Genomic DNA, 16,063 nt, shown 5'->3' on the forward strand with positions numbered 1-16,063 from the left:
AGTGGAATTTCGGAGAAAGAATGTTATACCTCGTTTTGTATGTATTTTTACCTTTTTCAAAATATTTTCAAATTTACTATTACAATATACCTGAGAAGCTCTGAAATGCCTGAAAAAAAGGATCGGAAGGCTCTCAGTTGTGACACTGTCAGCTACTTACTACTTATACAAATTCTGTTGACACATTACTAAAAAAAGAAGGTTCCAAAATATGCAAATATGCTCACAGAATCAGACATCATTTGTCTGATTCCTATGGTGTCAATATTTATAACCTCATGCTAAAACCTGTCTTTTATAACCCTGTGCTAGATTTAACTTCCTACTGGTATATCAGAAGTCTATAAATAAGTAATAGTAAAAAATTTAATCCTGTTCTCCACAATGCAGAATTGCAGAATTAATACCACTAAGCTACTATCATAGGACCCTATGAATTTTAATCCTACAGGAGGAACAATTTCCTTTCTTTTCTTTTAAATAAGTAGTAATATGACAGTAAGAACAGCTTTCCATTCTACAGTTTAACTGTAATTCTTAAGTAGAGTTTTTCTAAATAGTTCTTACTATTTCCAAGTTAATCTGGAAGACCTTATAGATTTGCTCATCCTTGACTGGGCAAAATGTAATCAGTACTACTTTTAATTTCCTAATATGTATAACATTTTAATAAATGAATAATACTCTTATCATAGGCAATAAAACGTTTAGAGGAGAACAAAAACTATACAAAACTTTCACATTAAAAAAATCATAGCAAAACTTAATATATTATAGAAAGTAAGGAGATAACACTTTAACAATGATCAATAAAATATGGTTCATTGTTTTTTTTCTAAAGAGCATAATCTAATGTAGAATAGAATGTATTAAATAAAATCTATTTTTTGGAAGGGCACATTTTTTAATCAGACTTTCAAACTATCAAGAAGATGAATATACTAATTATTCAGAATGATGACTTTCTGTGGAAAGTTGGAATTTCAATGGATGGAATTCTCAAAAAAGAATATCTCATAATTTTCCAACATTACTCTATATGTGACTTCCAATACACTTTTTAATAATGCATATAAGCACAATAAAAATACTGAGTAACTGTGGTGCATGGTTTTCATAGGAAATGCAAGAAAAACTTTAAAAGCATTCTTACCTCTTTGCTTTCTTCTAGTTCTGACTCACTGCTGAACTCTTCAGTATTTAAGTTTTCAAAGTCAGACTCTCCAACAGCAATTGGCACTGTTACAGTGAGGCTGGGATTGTTTATGAATGACATATAATCATTTTCATCGATTACATATTTTTCAACACTGCTTCCAGTACCTACACCACTGGTGGTTCCGTTCCCATCCTTAAGATAATTAAGCTCTTTGCTTATTTCAATTCCAGTATTATTGGACACACAGCTGTCTATTTGGTTGCCTTCATGGATTTCTATAACTTTTGGCTTTCTGAAAAAGGTTTTTTGGAAACACTCCTGTATCTTATTTTTCACATAATCAATTCCCTTTTGCATCCTTCCTACTGCAATCTGGAGATTGTTCATTTCATTATCATCATCAGTGGCAGCAAGATTGTCTGAGCTAAATGAACTCAACAATAAGGCCAGAAAGAGGTTCAGAACCTAAAAGAAAAAAAAGAAAATTTTCCTGTATTAATATTGAAGTATGCATAAACATAATAGGTTAAACAGGGAACTCATAGATCTTTGCTAAAATTAATTCAACAACTGCTTCTTGAATGCTTACTGTATTTCAGAAACCTTGTCTTAATCACACACCATTTAAAAAACCTGAAATCTTCTACCTGCTCTAAGGACAAAATGGTAAAACAAGCACCCTTCTTTTCAAGCTGAGAAGGACAACAGGAAACTGGAGGTTCTAAGATTTAAATTGTGTCTACTCAGGGTTGTCAGTGAAAAGACAAAATAATCCCATTTTTGTGGTTTTGGCCAATGAGAAAAAAAGAGATATTTTCATTTTAGTCATTTTACTGCGTTTTACAAGTTTGTCTAGGGAATGTCTAATTTCATGTGTGTAAATAATGAATTTATTTATTTAATAGCCTGATGGATATGTGTTAAAACAACATGCTTGAAATACAAATTCCATTTTCCAATGACCACAAACTTTTATAGCAGCAGATATTACTAAAGGCGAATTATAAAAGGTTTAACACATTTCTCATCAGTATACTTTGAAATATATGTGTCCAAATAGTTCAGCAGATGGAGAGAAGTCTAAAATTATTCCAGGGTTTAGACTGGACCCATATAATATAAATTACTTTTCTTTTTCCTTTTTTTTTGCAGAAAATATGAAGAAATCTCAGAGTATCATTTGGATACATGGGGAAAAATATTACCCAATTAACTGATAAAATATGAATAATAGAAGAATTAATTATAGCTGATTCAAAAGAAAATTTATTTATAGGAGTATTTTTAGCCTGAAATGTAGTTACTGAGTTTCAAAAAATGTTACATGGTAGGAAGACTCATGCTAAGCCAGAACCCCAGTTTGTCGTCTTATTTTTATATCAGATTTGTTCAGAATCTAGAGCTTCCTTATTTACTATTCTGAAAAAAATTGCATGTCCACAGATATCCCACAAACATTCTTTTAAGCAATCTCATTTGAAATGTACTTCTCAAAGGAAAGGTTCAGTATGATAGCGTAAAGAAACACTCTGACCACACATGATTGAAAAATGTAAGCATTAACACACATAAACATACAAATTGTGTTTCTATATTAGTGCTTTTAAGTCAGAGCTAAAAGTAAGTCTTTTAAATCTGGTCAGTGTTTATACATGTGCATAACTTAAATCACAATAATTTATTTTCCTTTAATAAAACAAATTCAGGGAAGAATATATTTCCAAGTTGTTTGGATAATTACAATACATAGGTAAAATATAATGCACTATTTTATTGAAATTTGTCTTCAAAATTTGGTAATATGCAACTTATGCCTCTGCGTAAGCAAACAGTATGAACTATGTATGTGTAAAGGACAGTTTCAATACAGTTTCAATAGTCTTTTTTGTTGAGAATTACTGGCGATCACTATCTCATCAAAATAATAATAGAATAAAAAATAATTCAGGCCATAAAAAATAATATTAGGACAAAGTTAGTCTTGATAAAGACATTTTTTTTGAAGAAGGAAAACTGAAAACTAATATTTTTGTCCCTGGACTGTCATGGGTATACCTCATGTAATCCTCACATAAACCATAAGATTTCAGTTTTGTTATTCCAGTTTCATAGTCGGGGAATTTTAGGCTGAGAGAAGTTAAGCAACTTGTCCATGCTCAGAGTGCTAGTACTGGGATTTGAGTCTAGGTAGTTGATGATAAAACCAGATGTGTCTGCTGCATCAGGCCACCTTCTTAGCCACTATCTGATCTTGTTCTTAATTATGAGCATTTGTAATACATACGTACCACCAGGTTTCCAATGACCATGACCAACATGAAAACAATAAGGCACATGGCTTGACCGGCGACCTCCATGCAGTCCCACATGGTCTCTATCCACTCTCCACACAGCACTCGGAACACAATCAGGAAGGAGTGGAAGAAGTCATTCATGTGCCAGCGTGGGAGTTGACAGTCACTAGAAATCTTGCAGACACATTCTTTGTAGCTCTTACCAAAGAGCTGCATGCCGACCACAGCAAAAATGAAGACAATGATGGCCAACACCAAGGTGAGGTTACCTAGAGCCCCCACTGAATTGCCAATGATCTTAATTAGCATATTCAGGGTGGGCCAGGATTTTGCCAGCTTGAAAACTCGAAGCTGTAATCAAGTGAAAATATACTCTTAGTAGTAGTCACAATATAATTTAAAAAGTTAGTTAGACATCATTTTATCACCATGATACTATATTGTAGTCCTACCTCTGAGGAATATAAAATCTCAAACTATACTAAAATTCAAATCCAGAAAAAAGTATTAATAATACTGGAATTGTAAGTCAAATCATAATATCATTTAAGTGCAAATATAAGAGAGAGAAAATATTTCAGAAATGATAAAACATTTCTGATTCATCAACAGATATATCCATGAAAACAAATTAATACTTTGATTACAGACATTTGTGAATTTAGCAAGCTAATGTCACCTCCAACCATATTTTAGAGAGTAAAAAGAAATATTAAAAGTATGAGTTATATATTTTAATGGACATTTATAATATAAAAGTAAAATAAACTAATTTGATAAACTTAAGGAAAAGCTTCTTTTCAATTTGAAAATTACACATTTTACTTAATTTCCAATAAAATTTTGCATATTTTAAAATAATTTTTTTTGCTAAATCCAAAAAAATTGGTTATACCATTGTCTAAAGTGCTAATGGGATCAAATATTTTCCCACATATTCCTTTAAAGTAGTTACCACTAATATAAGTAAGATTGATAAAAAGATAAGATTAATTGGGTATAAAGTTTTTATTTATATTTCTTTATAGACTTTAAAGCAAAAAAATTTTTTAATGAATTTAAAACATAATTTTAGAAGCACATGTGTGTTTTTAAATGTGCCTTACACAGTTAATTATTATGAAGTGTTTCAACCATTTTTCATCATTCTTGATAAACAGTCACACTCAGCTTTAAAGAGAACATTTATATATTTTCTTAGACTATCACACATACTGGTTTAAGTTTAAAATATCATTGAGGTAAAAAACTATAAAAACTATACACATTGATTCATTTTTGAAATAATTATTTTGCCAGTGAAAGATAGAATATAAACATAGTCTATGCAGATACCAGTCTGAACGATCTCAGTACAGACAGTCCCTCCACATTTGCCAGGCCAAGCTCCATTAAACTAAGGCTGACAATAATTCCATCAAAGATATTCCAGCCCTCTTGGAAATAATAATATGGATCCATGGCAATGATCTTGAGGACCATTTCTGCTGTGAAGATCCCAGTGAAGACCTAAAGTAAAATAGAGATCAGTACTTCGCAAGCATTGAAAAAGTTTTGACACTCTAAGAATTTGTAAAGAAGGTTAAACAGTTATGAGTAAAAATATCTAAAGTTTAAAGTGAAGAAATGTGACAAATGGATATACAAGTTTAGCATTTTTTTCAGGGGAATATTTTAAGTGGATTTGTGTTAGTTAATGAATCTGCTAGATTTCCAAGACAATGCTGATTTGAAAACATTTCATTGTCCACATTTGAAATCCGATACTAAATAATAGCTACTGAATTATTGCCATTTTTGGTACCCTATGTTTCTACCATAATCACAACCAATTTTTTTAAAGTATTGCATTAAGAACAATATGTATTATTGGAAGTCACTCAAAAATTACCTCAAATTGGTAAAAACCATATTTTGTTCTTGATTTTTGTTTTTTGGGGAGACACCATCTTATTTCTATAATTTTATAAACATCCCTGAAATGAGTGAGTTTGCCACAAATGTTTTATAATAATTACCTCTGGATTTATGCCTCAGAATTAAGGTTAATGGATAAGTAGAGCAAGGAACTGCAGATTTAATTGAAAGCATCAGGAGAACATTCTCAGTATGCATACACCCAAAATTAGGATTAATAAATTATTTGAGTGGCTGGATGAATGTCTATTTGAAAATGGTTTTGTTTTTTTAATTCAAAACCACAGGCGAAGATGCCCAAGGACATGCAGAGCTATGAAATTACTCTTGCAAAAAATCTTTTAAAGCAATTATATTAATTAACTATAGGTAAAAGCTGCATATTATGACTAAAGTCAAGCTTACCACTTACCAAGGTAAATCAGCCTTTACCTTGAAGGAACTTTGTCAAAATAACAGTATCAAAATTATTTGGTTTCCTAAAATATCATATTAATGAAAGGAAATCTTGTTCTAGTCTTACAAAGTATAATTGCAGCTAACATCTCATTTTCCCAATCACAGAAAGACCTAAGGGAAATACCCATACCAGAAAAGATAGCTTAACTTCAGCATCATTCATTCACTCAAACAGAAGTAAAATGTAATTCAAGCAAGCTTAGTACATGAAAATCCAGATATGCTGGAATGCAAATTAAAAAGTGATTTTTTTCATTTATAGAAGGACTTACCCTGGGGTATTTTTTTCCCTGGTGAATGTAAAATAAGTTCTGATTTATATGAATTTTATTTCTTATATAAAGTTTTAGGAGCAGCTACTATTTGAAATAAACAGCCTGATTATAGAAATATATTAGTTAAATAGAGTTAGAAACAATCCAGGTAAATGATCTACAAATATCTCTTCCTACAGAAAATCATAAGGTGAACTTTTCAGCTCTTCTGAAATGACTAGAAAATGTTCTGCATTTAAAAAACCCATACCTTAAACTTACATTCTTTCACCTAAAATTTAATCCCAGCATGAAATTCTCTTTAAAAATAACATTTTAATTAGAATTTGCAGTTTAATGTCATAGCTATTTATCTCTTTAAATGCTTTCAATTTAGGCCCTAAAAATCATTGGGATTGTTTAATGTACATTTTAGTCTAGTTTAGCATTGTCAGTGATTAAGAGTTTTGAAAAAATCTTTCTCATTCTAGCAAAGGTCAGCTGAGGCTATTGATCATGAAGCTTATGTTTATAAAATTTTAAAGCTCCATCAAAAAATGCTAAGAACACAGAGAACTGCAACCCCTGGATATGTATATGGTTATGTACATAAGTCTGTGTATGGTTTATAAACATAATTCTGCTGCCTGAATTTCTTTATCATGAAGAATTTTTAAGACTAAGGCAATTAATAAAAACATACTGAATGTTTATTGTTTGGACTTAGCCTAATTATAATATATCTTGTCTTCTGAAGCAGCTTTTTGTTTTTTGAAATTTTGGATTATATGTTTCTGTAGCCATTCATTCATTAATAAAAAATTGCTGAGTACTTACTAGACATTGTACTAGGCTTTGAAAATGCAGTACTAATTAGGATATACAAACTGAGATTGCATAAACCTAATTCATTTAGGCTGATAAATTTCTTATGGACAGTACATCTATAGGCTTCCTAAGCCAGCTTCTTTAATGAGGAGATAAGTTCAGTGAGAAGTTTCTAACCTATTGTATGTGATGACACAAGACAATCAGCAAAAGTGTAAGTGCCAAAGATGGGGATGAGAATCAGCCTGGAAGTCTGGACCAAGAGTAAACAAATTTCGAGCATTTTGTTTTGGCAGGTACTGGGCTTGGATGATCAAATGTTAGGGCTTAAGGTCTCAGTTCAGGGATAAGAAAGTTTCCTTACTGAGTATTTACTTAGAGAGGAAGGTTCTATTGATACATACATTAAAAAGATAGAAATGTTAGTTCTAAAGGCTCAAGTTTGAATATTGATCAGTTGCTCCACAGAACCTCTTCTTGTCCAGACTGACATTCCACTATTTTGTAGTGAATTTGACATAACTGTAGCCGTCTTTCGCTCCATTACTATTAGCTTCTTGTTTTAATGGTTTTAGTTTTATCATCCCCATGCCTTTTGGATTTGTATCTTTAAATATTTGTTGTTGTTATTGATTCTTTTTTGGAGGATGAAATTGAAATATATTTAAAGAAAAATGGTGGGACCTCATTTAACATTTATGATTTTCTTTTATCTCATCTGTCAAATGAGGATGGTGAGATGATTCATCAGGTCTGTGTTTAATATTCTTGGATTTCTATCAGTATTATATTGCTTAGCAAATTTTATTACAAACTGTAGTGTACACACAATTATTGTTACACAAGAGCTTTATTAGTAGTTGTTAGAAAGAGATGAGAAGGCAGTTTTATATTACACTAGGAGAGGAGTTAGATGGCCAAATAGCACTTCTTCATTGATGCGAGAGGCTTCATAGGTGAGGTCTAGAATTTGGCTCCCATGGGTTTTATCTTTCAATAAACGGGCCATTTTTTTCCTTCAAAAGGTTATCATGTCCCATTCCTGAGATTTTGAATTCATATCCTACACCATACCATTTAATTAAAATAATTTTGCTAATTATGTTTCTTTAGACTTTTATTTGCAAATAGCCTGTAAGATTTTTAGAACAGGTACCATTTTCTAAGTTCCCATCTAGGTCTAGCAGAATAAAGGGATATCATGGACCTCTAATCACTGGTTAGGAGAGTTATAGTAAGACAAATAATTAGTGTAGGAGCTACAGATCTCTATCAATATTCCCTGAAGAAAAAGTTACAAGTTAGTTGGAAATGTTTGTATGATGAAGAGGTTATCTAACCTACTATGACTGATGGAAGATTCCTTGCTTATAGAATCTCTAAGATGAGTGCATGGGTTTTATAATGGTTAAAAGAAAATTTTAAAACAAAAACAAAACAGAGCATCTTAGAGAAACTCAATAGAGATTTGAGGTCTCTTGATACTCAGATTTGATCAATCCAGTCAACAGGAAGTGATGTAATTTTTATATGCTCCAGAAAGAGGAAACAAAAAGGCACATTGATCTAAGTAAAGACTGGAAGTTCCACAACTCTTTTATGGAACATTCTTTTGTTATCAATTCAACCAAAAACCTCGATGTCCTTATTTATAAGGCAATATGCAATCATTTGAGTAGTAATAAACTAGTCCATAGAAATTTTAAATTTATTTTAATGAGCAAACTGTAAACTCCCCACAAAATATGCAATGTAACATCCATCCATGGAGTATAATATAAATCCAAATTCAGCTAAGTACCCATGCTATAAGGAATATATTCTTTTTCTCTGTTTATATATATTATATATATATAATTTTTCATATATAAATATTTATTATATAGCTTGTTATGGGTATAAAATAATATATGCGAAACTATGAAATACTTTACAGATATACAACATTATTACTACTACTAATAATGAGCTTTTAGCCAATAGTAACAGTCAGTTTACACATTCTCTTATTCCTAAGGTTAGAAATAGTTAAGTCTGTTCTTTGTCATCTACACTCTCTGTCAAGAGTTTTGTTTTCCCAACACTAAGCTCAGCTTATGCATGGTTCTACCACAAACAGTCAAACAGTGGTAGAACCCCACTTCCCTACTTCATTATCTCCATCACTACTCAAAGTTACAGATTTTAGAATGAGGGACATCTAGTCCAACACATTGTGCTCATGAGAAGGAAATACTTGTGACTTTTTAAAGACCACCCAGATATTTAGCATGGACAACTGGATTTGGACCCAGATTTGGTGCTTTAGTCTAATTCTTTTCCATTTGATTGTCCTATAATCCAATGTCTCTTATCCTGTCCCTCCATACTCAGTTGCTTCAACAATGAAATTCTATAAAACCTCAGTTTCCTGCTTCACTCTGACAAATTTCCAAAATTTTTCCTAACTGTTCAACTTCCCTAACTGTCTAATATCCTGGGAAAAATACAGCAGCTAGAGCATAACTATTTTCCATCAGTATTTCAAAGAAAGGTTAACAGCATACAGAAGAGGAAGGAAATTGTTTATTGAGCACGTGCTAGATGCCAGGCACAGTGCTACGTGTTTTCACATTATCTCATTAGATCTTCACAACAACTCTGGGAGATGAGTATTATTATATCAATTTCAATAATAGAAAACAAAGACTCAGATTTTTTATCAGACTTGTCCAGATGCTTCATTATTAGTAAGGTCAAACCCAGTTCCACCTGACTCCATACCCATGTTCTTTTATGAAAAGATGCTGCACGATGCCTTTTTGGGTAGGAAACAACCAGTTGGTTATTTATCGAGCTACAACCATGTAAACACTCTGCAAGATACAAAAGAAAAATGGGATGTGAGCTCTGCCATGGAGTAATTTATAGTGGATTTTGTTTAATATTCAACCATGTTCTATTCACAAATGCATTAGGAATTAAGAAAAAGTATGTTTGATATGGGCTGAGTATCATATTAGAGAAGATGAGGCTTCAGTTGGACCTTGAAGAATATGAAGAATTGAGATGAAGTGATTTGAGTTGGAATACTTTAAATGTGAAGGTAGAGAACAGTGAAATACTATCCCATATGTAAGCATATAAACATTTGTGTGTTATAGAGACAAGGCTGTTCTGATAAGGCTGGTGGTGGTTGGTTAGGAACCAAAGGAAAATAAGCTGGTATAGGAAGGACGGAATCAGATAGGGAGTTTTGAAAACCAGGTAAGAGTGTTGAACCACAAATATAGGCAATAGATACTTTAGCAAGATGAAAGCATACTGAGTGCAGCGTATTAGAAATATGATTTTAATAGTAGTTATAGGAGTAAAAAAGTTGATACCTGGAAAAAAAGAAGTAATGGGTCTTCATATAAAATTGTATAAATATATAAGAAATAAAGATAAAGTAAGTCAAATGGCTATCTTTGAAGCTGGAAGGCTCTTTGAAGTTGGAAGGCTACTACTAGAGGTAATACAAGACTAAACTGAGATTTTTAGGGCTTTTAGTAAATTGTGAGAAAGATGATATTTCAGATGTCACATACTGTGTTTAAAGTTATCCTGGAGCAATGATCCGTAACTGTTGGAAATACAGGAATGGAACACAACTTACACCATAATTGTGGATAATACCTAGAGTTGTTGAGTACATAGTAATATTGAGTGAAAAACATAGCCTTACTAGGCAAAAGAAGAGAAGTCCAGACAAGGAAGCAGAGATAGAGTGATTGGAAAGATGAAAGAGAAATCATCTCCTTCCGATGAAGGAGAAGTTGGACAAAAAAATCAGTATCACAGGTGTCAAAGATGAAGAAAGTGTCAAGAAAGTGTCCATCTGGTGGGTGTTCTATAATGCAGTGAAGTTGAGTTCTCTTATTGGAGTAGAAATTTATGCAACTGTCTGCCCAGTATTCGCTTTCTTCTTTCTGTTGGGAATAGTTCCTCCACCTGTGTAATTCCTAAGGACTGCCATTTTCACATGACTCCACCCTCGCCAATGGTGATGAAACCACAGGTGAGCATCTGACCCAGGTTATGCTGAATAGAGCTCTATCACGAGAGTCTGAGCTAGAACTGAAAAAGAGATCCAGTCTTTTTCCAGTGCAGAGGTTACAAGATGTGAAACCAATGAGCTATGGCTGATCATGTTCCTGACCTACAGAGAAAAGATGCAATGAATGTTTGGGCTATATCCAGTCCCTTGGTTAAAGGATATCCTGAAGCCCAATTGCAAAATTACCCTTCATATGGTTTGGTAGTTTGTCTTTTTCTTTCCATTCCATGAGTCAGTCTTTTTTACTTTCCTTTTAAGCTAATTTGAGTTCTGTTTCTGTCTTGTGCCAAAAAAGAAGGTCTTGATTAGTCAACTATGTAAATTCTTTTCTTACTTGTTCATCCATTTCAGATTCTTCATATACATTTAGGAGGAAATGTACATGTCAGCATACACATACACAGATGTCTGCCCAAGTAACTTGAACCAAAAATGTGGCTAAATTACAAATGCATTTTTATCAACTATTTCTTCTCTTCTGTGAATTCTACTGAAGCATTTTATTAAGAAGTTCAGTTTGAAACAACTATGCCCTCTTTTGCACAGAAATCAATCCTTATGTATTCCCTTCAAAGAACATGATTTCTTCAGAAGCTATGTGTGCTAAAACTGCATGCCTGTGGAGCCAGAATTAGATGTCATTGTTTCTCTGGGCCTATATTTCCAGCAAGAATGACAGTAAAGATTTTAACAAGTTTACAAAGGGTAAGACACCATGATCAGTCAGCACAGATGTTGGTCTCAATAGTCAGCATTTATACCAGAATTCTAGACCTTATCACTGAGAATACCTTCAATATTCCTTTAGATATTTCTTCCTATGAAGAAAGAGGGTATAATTTAGGGGTTCCACACAGCACAAATGGATTTCTTCTTTGGTCTATCTGCCCCATCCCTGACAAAGTAAATAAGTAAACATCAAATGAACTCACCAGGTTTCCTACAGTCAACACACTACTGAATTGACCAGTCATTGGGTAGTGCTCCATGGCCATGAAGAGGGTATTTAGGACAATGCAAATAGTGATGGCAAGATCGACAAATGGATCCATAACAATTAAATTCACAAGATGCTTTACTTTTAACCATGGATCACAGCAGTCCCAGATCAAGAACACATTGGCAAATCTGTACCAGCATGGTGGACATTTCTGCCTAGATTCTTCAAGCTCTGGAGGAACAATAAAGAGTAAGAGTAGTAAATAACTATAAAAACAAATTATTGTTGTTGTAGATTATACATTATTTGATAAAATTGATCCTTCTACTTGGGGTTGGAAGTTCATATTAGTTTAATGGACTTGAGAAGACAATCCTATTAAATATTTTCACAATATATTCATTAAAAATGTCAAGTAAATAGACTTTCTCCTTTAATTAAACAGAAAATAAATACTTTGAATTTAATATTTTGCTTCAAACTAACTTAATTACCTATTAAATAGGTAATGGGTCATTAAATTTTAGCTATATTTTCTTTATCAAAACAGAGTTTTAAAGTAAGCTTTATAGAACTATTAAATATATCAAACAATTATTGTTTCTTTTGAAAGACCTCTTTAAGAATACTGTCTAAAGCTGTGATCCTTATTAATGTGTGTGACCCATTCTTTCGTCTCTCTGTCTCCACATCAGCATTGATCTTCCACACACTGAGAATGTAGTATTTCCTTTTTAATATAGATTTAGACCCAAATCTAGTTCTGTTATTCATAGTTACTCATATTTTTCAGAATTTTAGCTAATATATTAAAAAGGCACTAGTAATTTAATGGGAGAAACCTATTATAATTATTATATGCCCATTTGTATATCCCATACACCAATGGGATAAGATACAAAATGTAATTGAAGTTTTCTAAAGAATTCATATTAGATATGACTTATAAATGATTTATAAAATTGAAGTACTAATATAATATTCCTCCAAACTTGAAGAAATGGGGACTTAATGAATGAACAAGGAAGTAATAGTTGCTGCCCATTCGTGTGTATCAAAATCAACAAATATTTGTGTCAGCTGTTCATTGGAGGAACGTAATGATTTTTGTGTATGTGGAAGATGGAGGAAAAAATCTTTTTTGAGGATCCCTGTCGAAGCGGAGCACAGGTTTTGATTCCTCTAACTCATTCATATGCCTCCCCAACCCATCACTACCTCCTGGACAACAGATTGAAGCTTGAAAGAGATGTTTCCTTGTGCTTCTACACACCAAAACTTAAAAAGGCAAGTTTTTACTCTAATTGCTTAAGGATAATATAACATAAGGATAAATCCTCACTGGTGAGGTATCAAGTGGTGAAATATCGCTCCTTCAGATGAGAACCAGAATCAAAAAGAAATAAGGACAATATTAGTTTTTGTAATCAATGTGATAATAGTGTATTCCATATATTATCTACTTAGGTCTGTTATACAGTTTTGATCTTGGGTAACTGACTTTCGTAATTCTATGGGAATAAATAATAGTTCCATAAAATATATAATCATAGGAAGCTGACTATCCCATGACCTTCTTCTTACCCTCCATTGTGTTAGTCAGGATGCTGGCTATGCTCATGGCTCTTTGTTTTCCGGAGGAATCCTCTAGCATCTCCATGGAAATCTGGTAAGAACTTAGCCTTCTCTTTCTGACTTCTGTTTCCGTGGTGGTACCCTGCAAACCAAACACTGCTGGCTCAAACCACCCTTTTCAATGAATAATACAACACAACGTAACATTTCTCTGAAAAGGCATGCTACGTGCAGTTTTCCCAAGTAACAGTAAAATACTAAATTTATTATTAAGTTATAAATACTTTAACAAATCACAGGTGATACCCTAAAGGGTTAAAACAAGAATTTACTAGTTGGATGCAATTATATAAGGCAATTATTTTGCAGAAATGTTTTAGTTTACCTGTTGGAGTTTTCAGGGAAAATTTTCATAAGCATGCCAAAGTCATGTATTATTCTATTTCATTCAAATGCAAAGAATTTTAACTTATCTCAATGATTAATAATCAGATCAATCTTCCCCCAAAACAAATAACAGTATTATATAGTCTTAAGGCTGAATTATTATCTTTGAGGCTATATTGAAAATATTGACATACATGGGCCAATTTTTTTCCATGCACAAACACAGATGTACAATGAAATGTGTGTGCTTTCCTGAGATTTCTTTAGTTATTTCTATATGCCATCCTATAAGAAATCAAAACACTTTAGAGTCATTTAATAGACATCAAAACATTTTAGAGTCACTGTAATATTGACAGTTGTATGAAAAGTGCCCATTATCAATATATTGGTCATTACAATATTTAATTTTAAGTATATGAAGTTTCCAGGATATGAATAGATTATTATACAATTCTGGGTCGACAAACATCTGTAATAGCAATTTGGTTGTCAAGGCGCCCATTATTTTGTGCTGGTAGGTCTACTGAATTTGCAGATACGAGTTTCATCCCAGTCTCTAAAAACTGGGCTCTTTTAACCTAAAGCATTTGAAAGTTAACAGTCCCACACAATTCAGTTGGTTCTAAAGATCCTATTGTTTTCCATTCAATAAATCATATATTATTTTTAAGGACTTTCATTTTCGGGAAGCAGGATGGTGTAAGAGGCTAAAATGCCCAGGCCTCGGTTATTTTAAATTGGTGTATAATGTCAATAGAGCTAATTTATTATCTATTATCACCTCTGGCGGAAGTTGTCCAGTAGGTGAGGTTAGAGCTGATGGTCCACCCACCAAGGAAACCACACCATTGCAATCCACAGTGCTGTGCATCTTCCCATTTGCTGGAAGCCCTGGCACCATCCTGGATGACATACTGGCCTGACTAACGTTACTGTTGCGTCGCTCTCCGTGTCTGTGTGGCACAAACAGTGAGTCTCTCCTGCTCTCGCTGTCTTCAAATGTACTGTGTTCATCATCAGCAAAGTCATTTTCAGAACCAATATCCTTCGCCCGACCTCTGAAGCTGAAAATACTTGTTTTGCTATTGCGTCGTGGGGAAAACAGGGAGCCACGGATACTTAATAGAGACTGAGGAGAGAGCAAGGAAGAAAAGAATTGGGATGGGGGACACAACTATTTAATAAAAGTCTTAATATTACAGAATCTATTTGCTTTTGGGCTAGAATAGTCTTGCTCTTAAACACAGGTAATCAAGTTTACAGAGAACACATATGTTTTGATATTTTTATTAAAGACCACAATGCACATTTAAGTATAAAAGAGTAGTTTTTCTCATTAAGAATTCTGATATGCAATTTACTAAGTGCATGACCACTTCATTTAATCTTCACTCTAGTACTGTGAGGTGGATTTTGTTACTGTAATGTTCTAGGAGCAGAACCTGATGCTGGAGAGGACAAATGATTCTTTTTGTTAGGTGGCTTTCACTCCTAAATGCTATGATCTGAAAGGGCATACAACTTGGAAAACAAGTTATGGTTCAAGTGAGACTGTTGGCTTAAATTTAAAATATTTGTACCAAATATGTTATTTTGGGATAATGATTTAAAAACAAAACCATTATCTCTCCATTCTCTTATTTTGAGTTCTAAAAAAGGAAATTACTCTTTTTTTCTGGACTTGCTTTTCTCTACCCACATGGGCATAAAAGTCACAAAACTTAACCTATGATGCTGTCTTCTAAATTTGCTAACAGTTTCCCAAATGGCTACTAATGATTCACCTGTTTTGAGAGAATATATGTCATAGCAAACACAACAGAGAGAATGCCTAAATTGCTGTATAAATTACTATTCTTACTTAAAATTTAACACTGCCTTAAAAAAGTAAGACATTTATACATGACTTTACAATAGGGTAATGTAGAAGACAGCTTATCCTTCTAAACACAATTTAATTTTATTAAAAGGAACTGGATGATTCAGAAACTTTTAAAATTATATTTGTTTGTGAATAAATCAAGCAAACAGTTTCTGGTACTGGAAAATGAGGATTTAGCATGAAACCCCTTCTTTCACTTTTTCAATGGACTTTAAAAATCAGCAGCAGCACCAAATAATTCTGTGTTTATTTTAGCCTTGGTGAGTTTTCAAAAACATCTTTATTCT

The 16,063-nt window shown here is 32.8% G+C and overlaps 1 protein-coding gene across 9 annotated transcripts in view; it reads right to left on the reverse strand.

The window, feature by feature from the left end:
• LOC131750102 (sodium channel protein type 3 subunit alpha) overlaps window positions 1–16,063 on the reverse strand; it is a 108,989-nt gene that overhangs the window by 32,194 nt on the left and 60,732 nt on the right. For 3 of the 9 annotated variants that reach the window (XM_059052431.2, XM_067026215.1, XM_059052432.2), the window contains 6 exons: window positions 14,676–15,023; window positions 13,514–13,646; window positions 11,922–12,160; window positions 4,789–4,962; window positions 3,448–3,804; window positions 1,154–1,624 (listed from right to left, as the gene is read on the reverse strand). In XM_059052431.2, coding sequence (XP_058908414.1) covers window positions 1,154–1,624; window positions 3,448–3,804; window positions 4,789–4,962; window positions 11,922–12,160; window positions 13,514–13,646; window positions 14,676–15,023 — 1,722 coding nt within the window. Of the gene's footprint in view, window positions 1–1,153; window positions 1,625–3,447; window positions 3,805–4,788; window positions 4,963–11,921; window positions 12,161–13,513; window positions 13,647–14,675; window positions 15,024–16,063 lie in introns of those variants that run through there. The other 6 variants (XM_067026217.1, XM_067026216.1, XM_059052439.2 and 3 more) reach the window with 4 other exon arrangements.

The sequence above is a fragment of the Kogia breviceps genome, chromosome 2 (genome assembly GCF_026419965.1).
Source record: "Kogia breviceps isolate mKogBre1 chromosome 2, mKogBre1 haplotype 1, whole genome shotgun sequence".
Classification (NCBI taxonomy): Eukaryota; Metazoa; Chordata; class Mammalia; order Artiodactyla; family Physeteridae; genus Kogia; species Kogia breviceps.